This window comes from Cebidichthys violaceus, unplaced genomic scaffold (genome assembly GCF_023349555.1).
Source record: "Cebidichthys violaceus isolate CVI_PGR_0920_01 unplaced genomic scaffold, fCebVio1.0.p SCAF_2, whole genome shotgun sequence".
Lineage (NCBI taxonomy): Eukaryota > Metazoa > Chordata > Actinopteri > Perciformes > Stichaeidae > Cebidichthys > Cebidichthys violaceus.
The window spans coordinates 18,737,550-18,757,400 of record NW_027176372.1 but is presented as its reverse complement, the minus strand read 5'-3'; the positions used below and the strand labels follow the sequence as shown (position 1 = coordinate 18,757,400).

General features: G+C 38.8%; 3 protein-coding genes across 6 annotated transcripts in view; all 3 read right to left on the bottom strand.

The window, feature by feature from the left end:
• Window positions 1–201: 201 nt before the first annotated feature.
• zgc:92907 (uncharacterized protein LOC436733 homolog) lies at window positions 202–2,878 on the bottom strand. Its single transcript, XM_068714983.1, has 4 exons — window positions 2,710–2,878; window positions 1,566–1,728; window positions 513–651; window positions 202–423 (listed from the first exon to the last, which is right to left on the bottom strand). The coding sequence occupies exons 1-4, from the start codon at window positions 2,788–2,790 to the stop codon at window positions 312–314; spliced, it is 495 nt and encodes a 164-aa protein (XP_068571084.1). The 5' UTR covers window positions 2,791–2,878; the 3' UTR covers window positions 202–311.
• A 3,664-nt stretch (window positions 2,879–6,542) lies between these two features.
• On the bottom strand, window positions 6,543–10,603 carry rap2c (RAP2C, member of RAS oncogene family). The gene is made up of 3 exons (XM_068714982.1): window positions 9,569–10,603; window positions 8,356–8,641; window positions 6,543–7,812 (listed from the first exon to the last, which is right to left on the bottom strand). The coding sequence occupies exons 1-2, from the start codon at window positions 9,839–9,841 to the stop codon at window positions 8,363–8,365; spliced, it is 552 nt and encodes a 183-aa protein (XP_068571083.1). The 5' UTR covers window positions 9,842–10,603; the 3' UTR covers window positions 6,543–7,812; window positions 8,356–8,362.
• A 1,026-nt stretch (window positions 10,604–11,629) lies between these two features.
• The window catches only part of mbnl3 (muscleblind-like splicing regulator 3), a 28,113-nt gene continuing 19,891 nt past the window's right edge, over window positions 11,630–19,851 (bottom strand). For 2 of the 4 annotated variants that reach the window (XM_068714977.1, XM_068714978.1), the window contains exon 7: window positions 11,630–18,228. In XM_068714977.1, the coding sequence (XP_068571078.1) occupies window positions 18,086–18,228 (143 nt within the window). In that variant the 3' untranslated portion in view covers window positions 11,630–18,085. Of the gene's footprint in view, window positions 18,229–19,436; window positions 19,532–19,851 lie in introns of all 4 variants that reach the window. The other 2 variants (XM_068714981.1, XM_068714980.1) reach the window with 2 other exon arrangements.

Sequence of the window (19,851 nt, the reverse complement as noted above, 5' to 3'; positions counted from 1 at the left end):
GTCTACTAATAGATACATAAAAGTCACTTACCTTGCTCTCTGATCAGGATGTGCAGAGACGCCTTCCACTCTCTGAACTGCTGAGTATTATTTCACTCAAACACCTGGTAGTTTTGTTTTTCTTTGACTTGTAAAAAAAAACAACCTTTAAAACAACTAAATCTAGAATAAAAAAAACAAATAATTCACAGGAAACATAAGGATTTTAAATAAGACATATTATTATTATTGCATACAAAAATAGTGTCAGATGTGCTGTGCAATCACAACAAAGAACCAAGTACCAGAAAACAAGCAGTCAGATTAAAGTTTCACTGAACACCGAGGGCTTTGTCGAGGAAATTCGCAAAATTCTTGGGCTGTCCGGGCAAGAAGGGCTGAAGAACAGAGAGATCCATCGTCCTCAGTGTTTCTGTCAGGGTGCTGGAAGATAAATAAATAAAAAAACCTTGTTACTTTTGTTTTGCTAAACAACCTCACACGTACAAGCTGCACATGTGAGGAACACATACCTGCATGTGCAGTACAACAAATGGGAGTCCATGTGCAGCTGTCTGGCCATCTCCAGTTGGTGGTTGTTCATCAGCTTGTCATTGACGACGACCAGCAGAGGTTTTCCTGCTCCAAGAGCCTCCAAACAGCTTCCTGCTCCTGAGGAGCAAAACAAGATCAAAACATCCTAATTCATGAGTAGAACTGACGTCAGTCTGTGTTTTTAGTACCGCCGGGTTGTTGTCATTTTACTATGATATAAAACTTTGATTTCTAACAGTGAACTTATGGTCTTCTACTTATTTTTAGTTGCATTTATGACGGTGGGAAGCTCTGCCATTCAAGATAACCAATAATACACAACGAGGAGTCCTGATGTGTAGAAGTAATGGACCATGTGGAGGTGAACAAAAATGTATTATAATAATTTTTTTGTTTGTAGGTAGTTTAGCTCATAATACGGTTCATTTCAACTGTTAACGTAGCATGATGCCAAAGAGTTTTTGTTCTAGAAGACAGATTACTTGATACAAACAGGTTTCTATTACATGCTTTTGAAAATAATCAGCAATACTGCAAGGTGCATATCATTTGTGGTAAACTGTGGCAAACTGCAAAAACGATATGATCCTTTAGTGCAAATACGGTCGTCCATACCTTTGCTGCTAAAAGGTTTCAGCTAGTAGTTAGCTGGACGCTCTCTGATGGCCTCAGGTCGTATCGGTTTGTGGCTGAGGCTCTGATGTTTTAATCATCGGTCTTCTGTTTAATGTTTGCAGACTGCTGACATACCCGTGTTTGCTTTTGCTTTGAATTTTACAGAGTCATTAATGTCTTCTTGGCAGGAAATGAACATGGAAACTACCTGTTCGGGCGACCCTTTTGTTAGTTATTATGAGTATTGTGTTTTAAAAGAAAAAAACTAAACCTAGCAGACAGTAGTTTGGCTTATGGAGCAGCACAAGTGGAGCGTGACGGAATAAGACAAATTATAAATTAATATGCAGCCACTATTTACAACAGGAGAAAGTGACATGGTGGCAGGAGGTCATGTTTTTTTAGATTTTACTCACCTGCATGGCTGATGACGAGGTCCGCCTGCTGGATGTCGTCTGCTATAGAGTCTTTAAACCGATAAGCCTCCAGTCTGACGTGTGGACAGCTGTCAGCAGCTGGAAGAATAGATCCTCTTCCAGCCTGAAGAACCAAACGCTCATATCCACGAGCCTTTAACGCCTGCGGGGAGGAAAAAAAAAGAACTAGACTTACTATAAAAATTGTCAAATTCGCACTTTGATGTTGCCGCAGTTTACAAAGACCAAAAACCTGGCTAATGGATTTCACATTTTAAAACCACTGTGAAGACTTCCAACAGGTGACGTCTTTAGGTGCTCTGAAGTTTCCCCACTAATCATTAGAAACAGCAGGTCTGAGTCGATTCCCTAACATAATTTCCTTAGGACCAGCTTCAAAACCTGACAGCATCACAATTTGGGTTTTATGCTTCTTATTTTGTAGCTGTTATTATTAATAATTATTGGCCACACCAGATGCAAGTATTGCTGTTCCAGGACAGAGCCAATAATGATATAAATTAATCTTGTTTTAATACCTTTGGCTGTGAAAAAGAACATTTTAATTTGATAGTTTTTCTAGAATTAATGCCCTATTTTTACTCGAAATCCAGTTAGTAGTATACTACAATGGTGACTGTATCCAAGTACATTTACTCTGTTAATGTACATAAGTACACATTTAAAGTACTTGCACTTAACTTGAGTCTATCAATTTGATGCTAATTTATACTTGTACATACATTTCAGAAGGAAAATATTGTGCATTTTACTCTGCTTGCTTTTCAGATTAAGATTTTACATAAAAATGATATGACCATCTCACAAAATATGATGCATTATTACAGATTAAACTGCCCAACAGTATATGAAGTATGAAGTAATTAAACTAAACGGCCACCAGCTACGATACAACATTAAAAAACTGATTATCATGAACATCAAACAATAACATACCACTGACAGGGGCCATTCTGCATAATTAGTGGCCTACTTCTAAACATTTGAAATGCAATACTTTTCCCCTGCAGTGGAGTATTTCTCTAGTGTCACTGTGGTACTTGTACTTTAGAAGGTATCAATACGTTACAGCAGTACAGCAGTCACTCTTCAAGCTTTACTCATAATAACCAACTTTGCTCACCTGCACGGTCTCTGGACACGTGACGCCTTCGATGAGATCATCGAAGCTCGTGGTGCCGACAGTCACAAACACGGTCTTCATGACTTCTCAGCTCAAACGGTTTTTATGCAGGATTTTTGAGTATTTTTTCAGAAGCCTCCTCTCACCGGCTCATTATCCTCATCCCACAGCCGTGGAACTGACAGTTACTTCCGCTTCAGGCCTGTGACGTCACAGTCGTGACCGTGAAACAAACACGCGATGCTGCCACCTCGAGTTCTGGAGCTGTAACCGCGTCATACAGACAGTGATGCGAGTGGAAAAATACTAGTTTGAGGGTCTCTGAGCTGCACAGCTTCACATGAGATATAATAGTAGACAAATTATAAATGATTATAACTTATTTATAATAAAAGCACAGCTCAAATGTCCCTTGATACAGACTTGATCTGACAATAAACTAAAGTACATCATCATCATCATCATCATCATCATCATCATCATCATCATACACATTGGTTCAATGTGATTAAATACATTAATTGATAAATCATCAAAATGAAAGAAAATACTGTGATTTTACTGATTCTTGTATTAGTTATTCAATTTTAATAAAATATCTGCCATTGTATTGTGGCCTGGTAATAAGACTTTATTAAAACGTTAGTCATGGTCAAAAATACAACAGAACTCAGATCAAACTGTTACATTTTCAATGACACTTTTTGTTACAGGATCATAACAAAATGCTGCAAAACAGATAGAAGCAGTTGGCAAAACACAAAGCTCTTCCCTATCCATAGTTTACACAACATTTGTATGAAAAGCAGTTTCTGCAGCAATGAAAGTAAAACTTAAAAGTAAGACAGTCTGCTGAAGTTAAAGTTGGATTACCAACCAGGGAAATCCAAGGATTCTGCAAAACCATTACTATTTCAGTTGGCATTGTGCTCATCTTATGTTTAAAGGTATAATAAGTGACACTTTTATATAAAAAAAACAAAACAATGTATAGACTGATTCAAAATAATTCCTCTCAATCATCACTTATGACCAAGTAGAAGTGAGTAGTGGTGTCTGTATCTGAAGAGACCCTGTCCTCTACCTTTATTTTCTCTTTTCTTCTTATTTTGCTGTGTTCGGGACGTTTCTGGGTGACAGTAAACAGCTGTTGGGCCCCATGTGGTGATGTAACCCCCGGCCGATAAGCAGGATGTGCAGCCCCTTCTCATTCCAGGTCAAACCCCTCCAGACTCAAGGTACGGCACTCTTTAGCATCCGATACAAAGGGCTGAGAACGTGTTGTTACATGTTTTTATGTATGTGTTTTGTGTTTTTATGTGCTTCTGTGTGTATGTGTTTCCTCTGTCGGTCTCCCCTCTGTGTGCTGCTTTATTGAGCACTGAGTCAGTGACCAAGCGGAGATACAGACAGATATATTATACCTTTAATCAAACGACCACAAACTAACTGACACAAAGCAAACCCTGAGCCAGATCACATTACTGTATAGGAGAAGTAGTTTTTCTACAGTGTGAACTGTTCTTTACTGTAGTTGATGTGTAGGTGACAGAGTACCAACACATTGTACAGAAGATAATGTCATCAGAGGGAAGTTTCTGAAGTTCATCCACATTATAAATACTTAAAGGGCTTGTGCTGTGATGGAAGTTAAACTCTGTTTGGAAAGAGGAAGATTTAACTAAAGATAAAGCTGTTGGAAAAAATTGTGCTTGAGATGACAAACATGGAAGAAAAAAAAATTTCTGGTGACTGTCCTGATCTGCAGAGATCCAGGATTCAGTCCACCACCATCCTATTTCTCACAGATCAAGTTCCTGGACTAGTGTGTCCCTCCAGACGTCTAATGTCACGTCGAAGTGGCAGTGAATAAGTGCTCAAGGACAATTTATGACAAGCAAACACACCTGCAAAGTGTGTGATGTTAAGACGTCCTGCTACTGGAACATGTCGGCGTACACCAGCAAACCTGTTGAAGGAGATCCACAAAGGAATCAGGGCATTACAGTTTGTACTCGACACTGACAGCTGGGCTCAAGGGTGCATTAACACTGCTGCTGATATTTTCACCTCATACGCCCTTCTTAGTGACGAGCTGCCACACAGGCCACTAGAGTATCAAGGCTGAATTTGAATCAAGAAGTCTGGGCTACACAACAAGAGAGCTTCAAGTTATCATTATCCCATATGCAATAAACACTATTCATTCATAAACCTTTAGCAATTTATATTTCTCTTATTGTTGCAGCTTTCATTTGCTTTACTCTAATGCACTTTTTACACTGTATTGCATTTATCGCACCAGATCAGCACTCTTAATGTCTTCAATTGTCTTATTGTGTTTTATGCCGCTATTGTCCTCTTGTAGCAATCTGGACTGAGCTGTATTTTCCAGCTACTTTTCAGATAAAGCTTTAATAAAGAAAACTTACAACCGTCCCAACAAGTATAATAAGCTCTCTCTCGGTCAGTTTCAACATAGAATTCTGCTTACATATTATCACTAAAAGAAATACCAATCAATCATTAATCACCAATAATAATCCAACAATCAAATAGGTAGTTGTATAACACTAACAGATGTCATTCTGCTGTCCAACCACCAGCTATTTGATACTTCAAGTAAATATTACTTCTGTTACTACTACTGATACTGCTGTCAAGTAAAACATTGAATGCAAGGTTTTTGTTTGTAATGGAGTATTTTTACATTGTGGTATTGCTATTATTACTTAAATAAATGAACTTGGGTGTCACACACACTTCACAAACAAATTTGAGGACCACAAGTCTCATGGAAAAAAAGCACTGAAGACTGTAAAATACATGTTTGATTGTCCATTTAAATATAAAATAATACAACACAACCATTTCCATGACACTTGTGGTCGTCCATACTTGCGGGTAACAATGTGGAGGGACAAGCTGCTTTCCTTCACAGAGACACAAACATTTGTTTACTTAGTACTCAGCTGACAGCCCAGTGCTGCTTTTGTTTGGATAGATGTCTCTGCCTACATCTCTCTTGTGGTGTGGGCAGAGATAAACCCAGCAGGAACCAGGAAAAGGCAGTGAAAATACGTTTTTTCCCCCTCTCCTTCTTCTTAAGGAGCTTGGAAGAGCTGTGGTGACCCTGCTGACTCAGCGACGTCACACAGCAGCAGCTGCCAGCTCTGTGAAGGATGCACAAGCTCAGCGAGCTCACAGCAGCTCCACCTGACAACCGCAGAGCGAGAGGAACGAGAGCCGGACCTGAGCTCTGTGGAAACTACAGCGGCACTGTGTGTGTGTGAGTGTGACAAATACAAGAAACTAAATGTGCAACGCATACACCGACTCCACTGCACTCTGCCAGCCTGATGCATGAAAACACACACACAGGAGGAAGTGGAAGATGTAGCCTGTTTCTGAGAGCTGGTATTTTTAGACGATGTAGCTTCAGACAAAGTTTTAACTCTTTGTTAGATTATGATCAGAGACATCTCATTATGCAGCGTCTTACTAACTCTACATGGAAATACTGTAAATTGTAAAAAGTGTGGATTTCGTCCTGGTCACTTAAAACTGGAACGACATTATGAATGGATTTGTTTTTGGCCCGTATGAAAAGGAGGAACAATTACAGTAATCAAAAATGGTTTAAATATAGATATGGGCTTGTGACTATTCAGTGTATAGGAGGAAGCAGGTGCACTTCCCCTGCACTAAACATGACCCTATCCTTTAACTGGTACCTACAGCCAAGTTAATATTCGTAGATGTATTTCTGGCCACCAATATTAAGTATCAATGAAACATCGCTTATACTGTAACTGTGCCCAATGACAAAAGCAGAGAGACCAGTATGTTTATTACCAAATGACGACAGATTTTTATATCTTTGAGAAGAAAAGAAACATGAGACCAGGGTGCAACAGAAAATATTTAAGGCTCTGTTAAATCCTCAGCTTCAAAAACAATGTACCAGATATCCTGAAAAGTCACAAAAAGCGAAAACTAGTAGTTTAAAAGTTTAAAACTGGCTACCCATGTCGTTAGTTTTTAATAAATATGTTACTATAAGAAAAAGAAAAATACAAAGTTAAATCTGATTAACTGTGCCAGAACTTTTATCAAACCACATTGCTGCGAGTTATTTGATGACAAGAAATCAGCATCTCCTGAATTTAAAGCAACACACGTCATGTAGTCAAACACAAATCTGCACTGTGAGCTTCCTTTGGTCGTTCCAAAATCATTCTCCCACAGACTCCTCGAGAAAACTGAAAATGGAAGACCTGCGTCCACGTGATTCATGCCTTGTAGAGACTTTGACAGAAGTCAGGCTAAAAACATTAAAATGGCTCTTCCTTATCACTTCAAGTTGATTTAGTAGAACATTTTCAATTTTGAGCATGCATGTTTTCAGATGAGTTTGGCTGCTTCAGGCTACCGAGATAATAAAAAAAAAAAGTAAATTCTTGATGTTACAGGTTTAATCCACAGAGTCGAAAATCCCGTCAAATTTTCCTAAAGCTAAAAAAAGTTGTTACACGCTGCTGTAGTTTGTGTTAGAAGAACTATTTCAGACAAGATTCTTAAAATAGAGCCGGCAGCATAACTGAGCAGCAAACTGGTCGAAGTATGCATGCATGCTTAAAAGTCAAAATGTTTCAATATTAGGAAATACTTTGTCAAATTCCAAACTTGAGACACAATACAAGTAATAATAAAGTATATAATAGTGATTAACGCAGCTTTAAAAAGAAGCTGCAACCTCACAAACACTCCTGCTTATTATTTCAGGGATACTTCCGACTAAAAGGAGGAAAAAAAAAAAAAAGAGACTGAAATTCACAGATGGCCGTTCTCGCTCATTACAAGTCCGTCAGTCTGACTCCATCCTGGATCATCGAAAAGGCCGTTGAGGTTGCAGCAGAAACGTCTTCTAACAGTTATGATATCAAAAATAGAACAGACGTCTTTCCTGTCAGATGCTCTGTGATAGACAGTCAGAAACCACACTGAACAGAAACTTGACCGGCTGCGGTAAGTTTTGGTCACTTTGTCCTCCAGGTTCATGGTTCATCAAAATCCTCGTGGTGGTCCAGACAAATTATGCATCTAGAAAAATAAAAATAAAAAGGAGAGAAAAGCCAAAACAGCTTATTAATACGACAAGTTTAAATGGCTAAAACTGGCATTCTCAGTGTGCAGCTGTGCGCTTAACACAACTTCCTGTTTTGGAACATTTCTTTTTCAGGATGTCACATTTTCCTCTTTCTCCGACTCGGCTCGCAGCACCGTTTGTTTCATTAGTCTTCACGGCCCTGAGCTGCTCATACAGTTGTGTTCTTCACGCCACATACTTTCTGTGATTTTATGATAACAAGCTAAACCAACGGTTTGCACGGAGCAGCACCGCCCACTCGTCTTTCTCACTTCCAACTGGACCTCTCCTCTCCATAGCACTGAACTGAAACGCCTCACAGTCATCCATTTGTCACATTTCTCCTCAGCTTGTGAACCATTTTACATCGCAGGGACATTTCAGCACATTTTTAAAATTAGTGAGCCGCCAACTGTGTTGTGCTCGTGAGCTCTTTTGGGGTGACCTGTACATGAATGCAAGCATGCAAAGGAGGATGGGAATGGCCGTACTTGTACCTCTTTCTCACTGCACCACACAGGCTGTGCAGCACTGTTCCTGCTTCTCCGGCAGTGTGGAATAATTCATCTGTCGGACGATCTCTGCAAACAGCTCGTCCACCATAGTCTTGCTCTTGGCTGAAGTTTCGATAAATGGGCAGCCCCACTCTTGAGCCAGAGCTCGTCCATCCGACCCAGCCACCTCGCGCTCAGACTCCAAGTCAACTTTGTTCCCGACCAGGATTAACGGCACCTTCTCGAACCTCTTCACTCGAACTATTTGGTCTCGCATTGGTCTGATGTCCTGAAAGAGGAAGAGGATACGAGTGGTTTCTCGTGAAAAACAAATAATCAGTGCACCATGAGAGCTGCTGTAAACACAATGCAAAAACAAAATGCCGACATACTCACAGAAAATGTAAATAATCGAGTATGGTGGAGAAACAGTTAAAGGAAGATTTTAGTCAACAAATTACTACTATGTATTAAACATTTTCCTTTCTCTTTGACAACGGCGTTCCATAGTTGTAGCCTGATTTTTGGTATTACATAATTTCCTTTTAGAAGAGGAGATATAAGTATAATAGTTTTAAATACTACCTGCAAAAACAGTATACAATGAGAATAAGAACAGCTGTATATCACATAATGTATATAATTAGTGTGTAGTATCGAAACTAGGAGACAGCTTAGGCCCTTGAAAAACTTCATCACACAAGTATTGCCGTCTCTATTAAACATGTACATTATGTTTAATGTACACAAGTTTCGGCAATTCACTATTTTGAGTTTTCTGTTAAACCCAGCTTATATTGAAAAGTTGAGGTAACTACAAGGCAAAGATGTGTTCTCCTTTTCCTGCACACATTCTAGAACCAGTTTAGCACGCTGGGAAGCTTACGCTGTTAGCCTGTTTCACATTTAAATAATGTCAAAAACTTTAATGTTTCTTGGTAGTTTGATAAAAAAAAAATATGTATCAATGCGCTTATTTGCACACGGTTTTAATGTCTATAAAGTTGCCTAAAACTGAACACTTTGATGTATGGACTGTATTTGACAACAAATTAACTATTGTACTTGAATAATAAGGTCACATTTGAATGCTGCAGGGCTCTGCATTTGGATAGTACGAGTCACACCCTGTTACAGCGTTTAAATGCTGTAATTAACTACCTAGCTATGAACAGTTTAAGGTGTGTGAGGTGACATGTACAGGTGACAGGTGTACCTGGAATGACTGCTGGTTGACCAGGCTGTAGACCAAGATGAAGCCCTGTCCGTTCTTTATGTACAGGTCTCTCATGGAGGCGAACTGCTCCGTCCCCGCCGTGTCAAGGATCTCCAGCACGGAGGGAGACGAGTCCACCTCGATCTCCTTGCGGTAGAAGTCCTCGATGGTCGGGTCGTATTTCTCGATGAAGGTGCCGGTGACAAACTGGACGGTCAGCGCAGATTTGCCGACACCGCCGCTGCCCAGCACGACCACTTTGTATTCTTTCATCGGTGCGTTGGAGGCAGGCTAACTTAGCAGCTAACGACTTAGCTAACAGCTACACTGCTATACTCGCCCCATAAACATCTATCAGGCCCTTTAAAGAGCTAACAAGCGAACTGGAAAATGTTGGGCAAAATCAAACAACCCCTCTTCGTTCACATAAACCCAGGTGTAGCGCACATACTCGTCGTATTTTTCTTCCGTTGCCTTGCTAGTTGACGAGTAAAAGTTGATGTCCGTTGACGTTAACTATGGTGTTAGCTCGCGGTAACGCTAGCTCGCTTCTGGCTAAATTCAGTCTTCCGCGGTCCCATGCTCGAGCCTCAAGACTTTACATCCGATCTGATAAACCACAAGTACCGGGGACTCATTAACTAAGTTGCTGTCTAGCTACAGGCAGCTAGTCACGGTGATACACATTACACTTTCCCTACAAACAACATGCCAATTCCTGCACACAGACACACACACACACACACACACACACACACACCAGCCCGCCGGTGTCGCACTGGTTATGTCCGTCCGTCCGGGCCTTGTTCTGGTTCCGGCCCGGCCCGGCGCCTCGGCACCCGGGCGTCCTATCGACGGACACACCGCAGATTCAATATTGTAGTCCGAGGGTCCATTGGCAACAGTCTGTTGCTGCTCCAATGAAGGTTCGACTCTGTGCTGGGGAGGTTTGATAACAGAAAGAAAAGCTTCTTTTTTTTCTTTTTTTCACCAACTGATTTCCTGAAGCTAACAGTCTCGTTTCCGCTAACGACAACCAGGTTTCCGGTGTGACTGTTTTCAGAATAAAAGCGTCATTTCTACGGCAGTGAGGATTAAATACTTGAATGAGCTTTACACGTGCTGCAAAACATGACTCATATCCCCTATTAAGTTTAATATGATCCCATGCAATAGATAATTTTATTTGTAAATATATATTTTTACAAGTCAGATGCTTTAACTGATGCAAAGAAAATACAACTGGACAAAAAATAATCATTTTAAAAGAATTGTGCTAGACTAGAGGACTAGTGGTTAAGATGCATACCATGGAACTGCAATGTCCCTAATTTGATTTTAGCTGGGGAAAGTTTGTTACATGCCATAGACTACTAATCCTCCCTTTCTCTCGTCTGTATTTTTGCTGTCATTAAAATCGAATTAAAGGCAGAGCAATACTTTTTTTATATATATAACTATTATACTTAATGATGAATGTCAAATGTATTACTATTGCCAAACAATTTGATTTTCGACCTATACCTTGTTTATGTAAGCTTAAATGTTCAGATGTGTCACAGTAGTGATTTAATCAATAATCATTGGCTGAAAATAATAATTTCTTTGCTGTGTATTATCTTTTCTCACCTTGCTACAGTGATGTAGAAGTGTACTCCAGGATGTGTCAGTACACCGTGACATCGGGGTTGAGCGTGGTGTGGTAATTTTAAGGTTGGTATGATTCATGTTTTTTTTCTGTCTGTTTTCTTTTCAGCACATGATGCTTTAATATGTGCTTCCAGAATGATTTTGTCAAAAACCTGTTGATTGATTTGTTCTGATATTCAAACTTCAAACAAAGGCCATAACTGTGTGGAATTGCAGTTCCTTATACAATATTCAAAATACTGTAAGTCTATGTTTCCGAGACATCCAGACTTCAACTGTAATATAACCTTTAGTCATATAAACATCATCAAGTCATACACAGGAACAAGCTCACAGTTCAGGAGATACAAGGAACATGTCTCATTAAAAGGTGACACAAAATGATAATGAACAAAACACACCACAAGAGGATCACGATTATGTGTTTTATTAAAGGTCAAACAGAAATAGCAGAACTCATCATAGGCACAGTAACTTACTCTTAATAGCTATACACGGCAAAACAAATTGGCATGTAGCCAGCAGCACATACAAGCACCACAAGCTGAAAACAGAGTGAAACAATAGATGACTAAGAAACAGCAGTCACTTTCAAGTCTGTCCTAGAGTGTCAAGAGAGAGTATTTCATATGGCTTAGTCCTGAACAGTCTTTGGCCCTCTTCATCTTCCACGGGTTGCCATTCAGTCTGCGATCACACCCAATTTAATAATCAATCACCAACCCGACAAAGGATTTTCAATAAAGGGATCCGTTTTACACTCCATACATGTGCTGTTTTAAGTCAATACGAACATAGAACCTAAAAAAAAGACTACATCTTACATGATAAAGGCACAATTACAACTGAATTGTTTTAAAATAATGATGACAGTAAATCAATTTCAAAACAAAATCACAATCATATTTACTTGTTTGTGACCGAAAACCCACAGTATGTTAAGTCCACTCCACATGTGGAGTCAGAGGAACCGACTCACCAGGATGACTCAGTCAATCCACCACTAGGACAAGTGCCATGGCAACAAAATCGCTGGCTTTAATAGCAAATGAAGAGCATCACATGCCCAAATCTGCAGGAACAGAGTTGCGTAAGGATGTTGCTGCTGCTGCAAGAATAACATTGGAAAACCAGGTTTTTAGCAATTTTGACAAATAGCCTGAGGAGAATTCAGATTTATTGTTGTTTTGGATAATGACATCAAGGGAGAAAAGAATAAATCCATTTTACAAAATGACAAAAGTAAAGTGAATTTAAAACCCTCTGAACACATCTCACATACATGTCCCTCTGTAATCAGATGTTATTAAACTGCTCCACTTTTCTAACTGGCTGTTATTCAGCCTGCATGTGGAGATACTCTGTGCTTTTTTGGGGTGTATTTCTGGAGAGAGAGGAATGCACCTGCATTCATGTATTCATTATGAGCCTTTAAGGACAAGGTTAGTACTGGTTTATCATATATATATATATATATGTATATGTATATGTATATATATATATATATATATATATATATATATATATATATATATATATATATATATATATATATATATATATATACACATATATATATATATATCTCCAAACTGACTATTTCTTCTAATCCACCTCTCTTGTTTGATGTCAGGGTCAGATATTGCACTAAATTAACTGAAAAAAAGCTTTTTTAAAGCAAATAATTTGTGGTTTACAGCTAGGCAATGTCATGCTTGGCAAAGAACAGGGCTCTAGCAAACAAACAAAAGGACAGATCCTTTCAGAGCAATCTTTTTATACTGTAATAAAATGATAGACATACTTGTATCATTAACAATACATTGATTTGATTTTTAATCAACTCTTTTATCTATATTTATTCAAAATAAATTTTGAGTATTTTGACATAGTTATGTACATAAGTGCAAACAAGGTGAACATCACACATTCGTATACACCTCAGCAAGGATCGACATCACCCAGCACAGCTGGGCAGAAAGAGACTTCTGAACCACCTTCTTGACTAAAACTGAATTCTTTAATGAAAGTTCAGTCTCCATACAGAGAAAACTGAGCGAGGGCCGTCCAGTCTGAAGGAGGTAACCAGTGGGGATTGCTGACTCGTTTGATTTTACAGAAAAAGAAGAAGATCTTTCTATTAGTCCACAAGTCTCTTTACCTTCCTGACAGATAGGTGTTTGCTTTAAAAGCCAAAGTCCATTCTTATTTCTCAAAAACTCCATGTACAAGAACAAAAATAACACAATTAAGGTCAACTAAACAAAACAAAATAAACACCTGATCTCCCCTAAGGACCTTTGGATATTACAAGGATTTAAGTTTTTCATACAAAATATTTAATCACGTCGCAATAACAAGACAAACTAATTAGACATTCCCTTTTTGAATAAGTTAGTGATGTATGTTGTTTTAATTAATGTGAAAAAAAAAATCACAATTAGGGTAATAGAAAGGTAGCCATGTTGTCATTTTGTTGCCACAGCAACAGCGACCATTAACAATGACTCCATCATTGTATACAAATGATTTTCATATTATATATTTTTCTTGTTGGTCTACACAAACTATTAACTATGTATAAATTAGTTTTTTTTATTTCCATGCTGTTTTTTATGTCAGTTAAAAAAAAAAGCTTAACTTACCATTATTACATTATGTCACTTTCATACACAGCTATCACATCTTTATACAGTGATCAAGAAATAAGGCCCTTTGTTTGTGCCCCGGCAAAAAGAAGTATGCTCAGGACTTAACTGTCCACATGCTAAAGGTTCTGGTCACTGGCCACAATGATCAGAGCATTTTGCATATTCCAGAGTTATGATTCATGACTGTATGGGAAAAATACAGTGAGGCCTAAAGGAAATCAAGTACAAGAGAAGAAGAAAGGGAAAGAGGTTAAAACATTTTTTTCTCGTGCCACACGCTCTTGTACATCAATACATACATCTAAATGTACTTAAAAATTCAAATGCCATCAAGAGGCACAATTTATTAATCAAGTATTCTGTTGTTTTCCAGCTGGACAGCAGTTAGTGAAGGCATAATGATGTGAAGGAGGGAGGAGACAAAGGCTAGAGCGAGGGGGTTTCTTGGCTGGACAAAGCTAGTCTTTAAAAGCTGTAAGATGAAGACAAACTAAATTGTCTGAACATTCGAATCATCAATTTCATTGAGTAGGAGAGAAATGTGTCTGTTCAAAGACTTGACAAAATGTAGCTGCTCAACACACTCAATAACAAGGAGACAACTTAGAGGAGAAGTACGTTTCGGTACCAAAAGGTACATTTCTTTACAGACGTACGATAACAGGCATATAACAGGCTAGCTAGGCAACGCTTGATCCGCCATGTACATAAAAAGTAAACTATTTGGGGAAATACGCTTATTCACTTTCTTTTAGAAGATCAGATGAGAAGATTTATCTCAATCTCACGTCTCTGCGGTAAATATGAAGCTTGAACCAGGAGTTAGCTTATCTTAGCATAAAGAATAGAATCAAGGGGGTAAAGCTAGCCTAGCTCTGTCCAAAGTAGAGCGAGACCAATAAATCAGCCAATACTAGCTTATTATAGAAATATTGTAATTGCGTATAATACAGCCGATGAGTAACAAGCAATTGCAGTACAGAAATGCCTAATTAGGTTTAGGGTAGTTTAGAAATAACATGACTGTTTGTCTTGTTTTTTATGCTGAAAAAATGTACAATCAGTTGATATAATCATTTTGTTTAAACTCCTAAATCAATATTAATATTGTTCTCATAAATACAGTACCAGTTGAGCTATAGTCCAAAGCTACAACAAATATGCCTGGCAACACTTCTACAGCTCACAAATTAACACATAATATCTTGTTTACTAATGTTTACGCTAATCTCAGTGGCTGCAGGTTCTAGCTTCACATTTAACACACAAACATGAGAGCAGTATTGATCTTCTCATCTTACTTGGAAAGAAAGTGAATAAGCTCACTGGGGCACTAAAGTTAGGGGAGCACACTGACTGGGTGCTCACAAAAGGTCATTCACCCACACAAACCCAAGACCAATCCAACTTGCCTCCAACTGAACACAATTGTCAGTGTTCATGGGTGGGAAGCCAGAGAGGAATGACAGACTTGTCGCAGCACTAGCAAACTCCGACTGAACGGTCGGTCTACACTGTCACTTCTCTATACAGCCTCCCCAGTGGGAGTTAACAGAAACCGTGAGGGCAGTACACGAAGCACTGACAAATCCACATTATGCAAAAAAAATAAAAATGCAAAAAAAAGAAGGGTAGCATGCTGATTTTCTCAATTTTGCCCCGTGATTATACCATTGTTTATAGGTGCATTTTGGGCACTTTGGGTAATTTCTAAGGGAGGGGTACAACAGCTGATTAGCAAGAAATGGTAGTGTTCTGTACCAGTATGGTGCACATCTGTACTTCGAAAAGTACAATTCTGCTCTACCTTTTGAAAGTGAAAGATATTTCTAAAAGTAGTCACACCATCCATTGACATTAAATATAAATCTATATAACAATACACATACTTTAATATGTTTTAACACAGTATCAGCATGGTACCTACAGTATGTGACCTCAGAAATAGTCTATATATAGTGAATCATTACATTTCAACATGCCTGTCTTTTAAAAGGGCATGTGAAGAGTTTTTGCAATAGATACATTCACGACACGATAACATTATTTAAAATGAATAATGTTCAGTGGGAAATGCCGAAATATCTGCAGCATTTACAACTAACCAAATATCTGATTCATTGTCTTTTTCAACACACCTAAGTATGGACACAACTCACTGATCTATTTCTTTACATAAACGATATGACAGCACAGCTGTCTCAGAGAAGAAACAAGTAGAGATGTGACTTACTGTTATAATAACGTACCAAACGACACATCTATCTTTGAGCACTGGTCTGTTCTTACAGTGTATTGACAGTGGTGGTTTGAGGAGACTTGAAAGAGGCACATTTGAATTTGGATGAAAGTGATTTCAGCCCGGTTTCCAGAGTCGTTACGCTCAATTTTAGGCACCTACAAAGCAATTCCTTCCACTCATTTGAGATCCAAAATCCAACTGGTTTGTCATTTTTTTTTTTTAACATTAGACATCAAACGGGTGACTTATTCCTCCATCTCCTGACTTTACTGTAACTCAATTCTGGTTATAACAGCTGTGGATGCAATATTCAGAGTCCTACTAATTTCGACGAAAAGGACACATCAGTAGAAAAGACGACACGTTATAAAGTCAGACAGGACATTTTCAAGTTCTAAGCTTTCTCCCTGAAGAGCCATAAAACATAAAAATATTGTGCCACCAATTCAATCCAAAAGCCGCATGAAGGGAGAGAATTACACAAACAAACTGCCTTTTTAAAATACATCTCTGAGTTTGAGAGTTACACATACATTTTTCATATATTGCATTAAATGGGGCAGCTCCTAGCATATACCAACCACCACTTGGCACACACAGAATTTAGGCACAACATCAGGACACAAATCCAGCTCCCATCTTGTGCAATAGCTCTGACATCAGGTGTTAAAGTTTAACAAGTGCCAATTATAAAAGTCAAACTCTCGGAAATATAATTTTGTCTGTACTATGATTTCAGGTGAGTTGAACAAACGCATGAAATCTAGGTTTGTGGCTGATGCCAAGAAGTGAATTTGACTTGTAGATTGTCATTCTTTAACACCACGTTTCGATATCAAATCATGGAGGAAACGGGACAAACAAACCTTCCTTTTCAGTCATTAGACAATAACCCAGCACAGCCGCGACTGAAGATACTGCATCACTCAAATTCAAACTGTTTCAATAACATAAACTGTTTTCGAGGCAGTTTGTTTCCTAAATCAAGAAAATAAGAGCCACATTCTTATAATCTCTCATCTCAGCCCCTTTAGTGTAGTGGTGATTGTATTATGTCACTCCATCAATGTGTAGTTCTTCCAATTTTGATGCATTACATGAAAAGTACCGTCTCATTTTCTGCTATTATCCCATCAGTACCAGATACTGACTGTGAAACCGGGGATTCAAATTACATTCATAAAACAATGTCAATTTAAAGTGGCGATCACTGTAATACCTACATTTTCTTACAATTGGAGCTATAAGTTGATTCATTTATGTAACAACAACTATTGCCTTTAATTGAAAATAACATATAATAATGTATGTTTTCAGTGTTTTGAATCATTTGTGAAACTAAGTCTCCTCTGCAGCTGAGCAGATAAATCAAAGGCACAAACAAATGAACAACAACTTGTTAGCGTTTCATCAGGCAAGATGACACCATGAGAACAAACTGAATAATACACATGGTACAACACAAATGTTACCTTTGTAGCCATCTTGAAACGTAAACATGACATGGTATGAAACACTCTTTCATTTTGACAATACGTACTGGTTGCAGACCAGTGGCAGGTCCGTTTCCCGCTTGAATGGTCTCAATTTCCAGAATTAGCTTTTCAGAGTTTCTGACTTTGGAACAGTCAAAAGTGTTCAAAGGGTCGCATCATGAGATGGCTCCATCCCGTAAAGGGCATGTAGTCTTCAATGTGTCTGTGTGTCTGTGAGTGTGTGCACGTGTCTGCTGCACTTTTAAGGTGTGGGCATGTATGGCTGTACGAACGAGGGAGCTCTATTGCTCAGCCAAGTCAGTGTGTATCAGGATGGCTGCTTTAAAGCCACAGTAACACGTCCGGGCTTGTATTGCGTGAATCATCGCAGCTTTCTTACGTTCATAACATCTTATCAGAAGTTTCACACTCTTTCAGTGTGCGCTGTAGGCGAGGCACATTTTTGACCGCCCTGGTAGTGCGCATGGTTTCAGGGGCTTTAACTGGGGTTTCGGGAAAGGCTTACTGAGTTTAGGGTCACCGGAGCAGCCACCAGCAGTTTGGGGACGGGACAGAAATGGGTTTCCATTGGAACGCACTGGAGCTCCACTGGATCAGGAGTCAGAAGCTCGGAGGGGTCTACTGGAAGAGAGAGAGAGGGAGGAGCAGTGAATTCACACTGACACGGAGATCTACACAACAGACGATTCAGCAAGATTCAAGTTTGTGTGCAAAATATTTATAAAGTAAAGCCAGAATTTTATTTTAACAAGTGAGCCATAACATGACAATACTTGTTTATATTCACGTATTTTGAATAATTATTGTTGGAATGAAGCCACTAACAGCCATTACATTGTAGTTTAAGAATGCTGCCAAAATTATGTAGATTAAGATTTTCCCTCTTAAATTCATTTTTTAATCCAGGTACAAAAAAAACCTTTAGACCATAAAGAGAAAATAAAACTCCTTTAAAAACCATGTTGCACTGTAATCGGATTGGTGGTTGCTGCCCATCTTTCGGCGCAGGCTGAAAACCCACCTCTTCAGGAAGTGCTACCCTGAGCCTTCCACTTAGCACTTATTGTTTTCATACTAGCTTGTTGCACTTATTGTATTCATATTACTTATAGCACTAACTGTTTTTCTTGTTTCTGTACTGTACTTTGGCTCTGAGTTATGCTCTGCTTCATGCTCTTAGATGCTCGTTTGGAAAAGGAAATGTACTTATGACTTCTGGTGACTAGTAGTTCTTTTGATTACCAATGTTGATGCACTTATTGTAAGTCGCTTTGGATAAAAGCGTCTGCTAAATGACTGTAATGTAATGTAATGTGGTTAATAACTCCTTAAATTAAATAAAAAAACTTTTAAAAAAAAACGTATCAATTGCAAAAAAATCCTTTTTTATATCACACGGTCACAAGCAACTGCTAACCCCCCCCCCCCCCCCCCCCCCCCCTGGGCTATTTAGAGAATTTTACCATAAAATGTGCCCCAATCTGTGTGAAGGCAAATTTACACTGTATGTAAAGGGCAATGATAAATTAGAGCAGGGTTGCTACCAATGCCAGACCACATACTTACTGTATGTCCATAAATTACATAGAAGACAGAGACAGACATGATACATCAAACTAGCACATTTAGATGAAAACAGTTGCCTATTTTAACCGTTATCGTTCGCAAACACCACAACAGACTCGAAAGTGAAGACAGATGAAATGTGAATATAATAAATGTGACTCTACAGGCAGGTGTTTCTCTTTAACCTGATGAAAGGAGACTACGCACAGGACTCAGACCTACTGGGCTAAAAATAAAAAGAGAACTGAAACGAAGGAGCAAACCTGATTCGAGGCGGCAGATTCAGCGAAAGGAACATTGGTGACTGGGGTCGAAGCCGACGAAACAGTGGAGGTGGTGGCACCGTGCATCATGGGAACTTTTATTCGGGCGAGTCAGACGAAAGACAGAGGACGAGGATGTGGGCGGGGAGGAGGGGGGAGGAGGGGGGGAGGACAGGGATGATATGGTTACCATGGCAAAATGTGTCGGATCAAAAGTCATGGCACAAGTCCAGTGATATTGCCAGGATGAACAAATATCAAGACACATGCAAACAAAATGAGAGATAAAGAAAACTACATTTTAAATTAGCAAACCAGTTAAAAAATAAAATAAAATGCACTGTTCCACTAACAAATGGTAGTTAAACAAACAAGGCAATACACAGTCATACAATCTAATCAGACGGGAGTATCT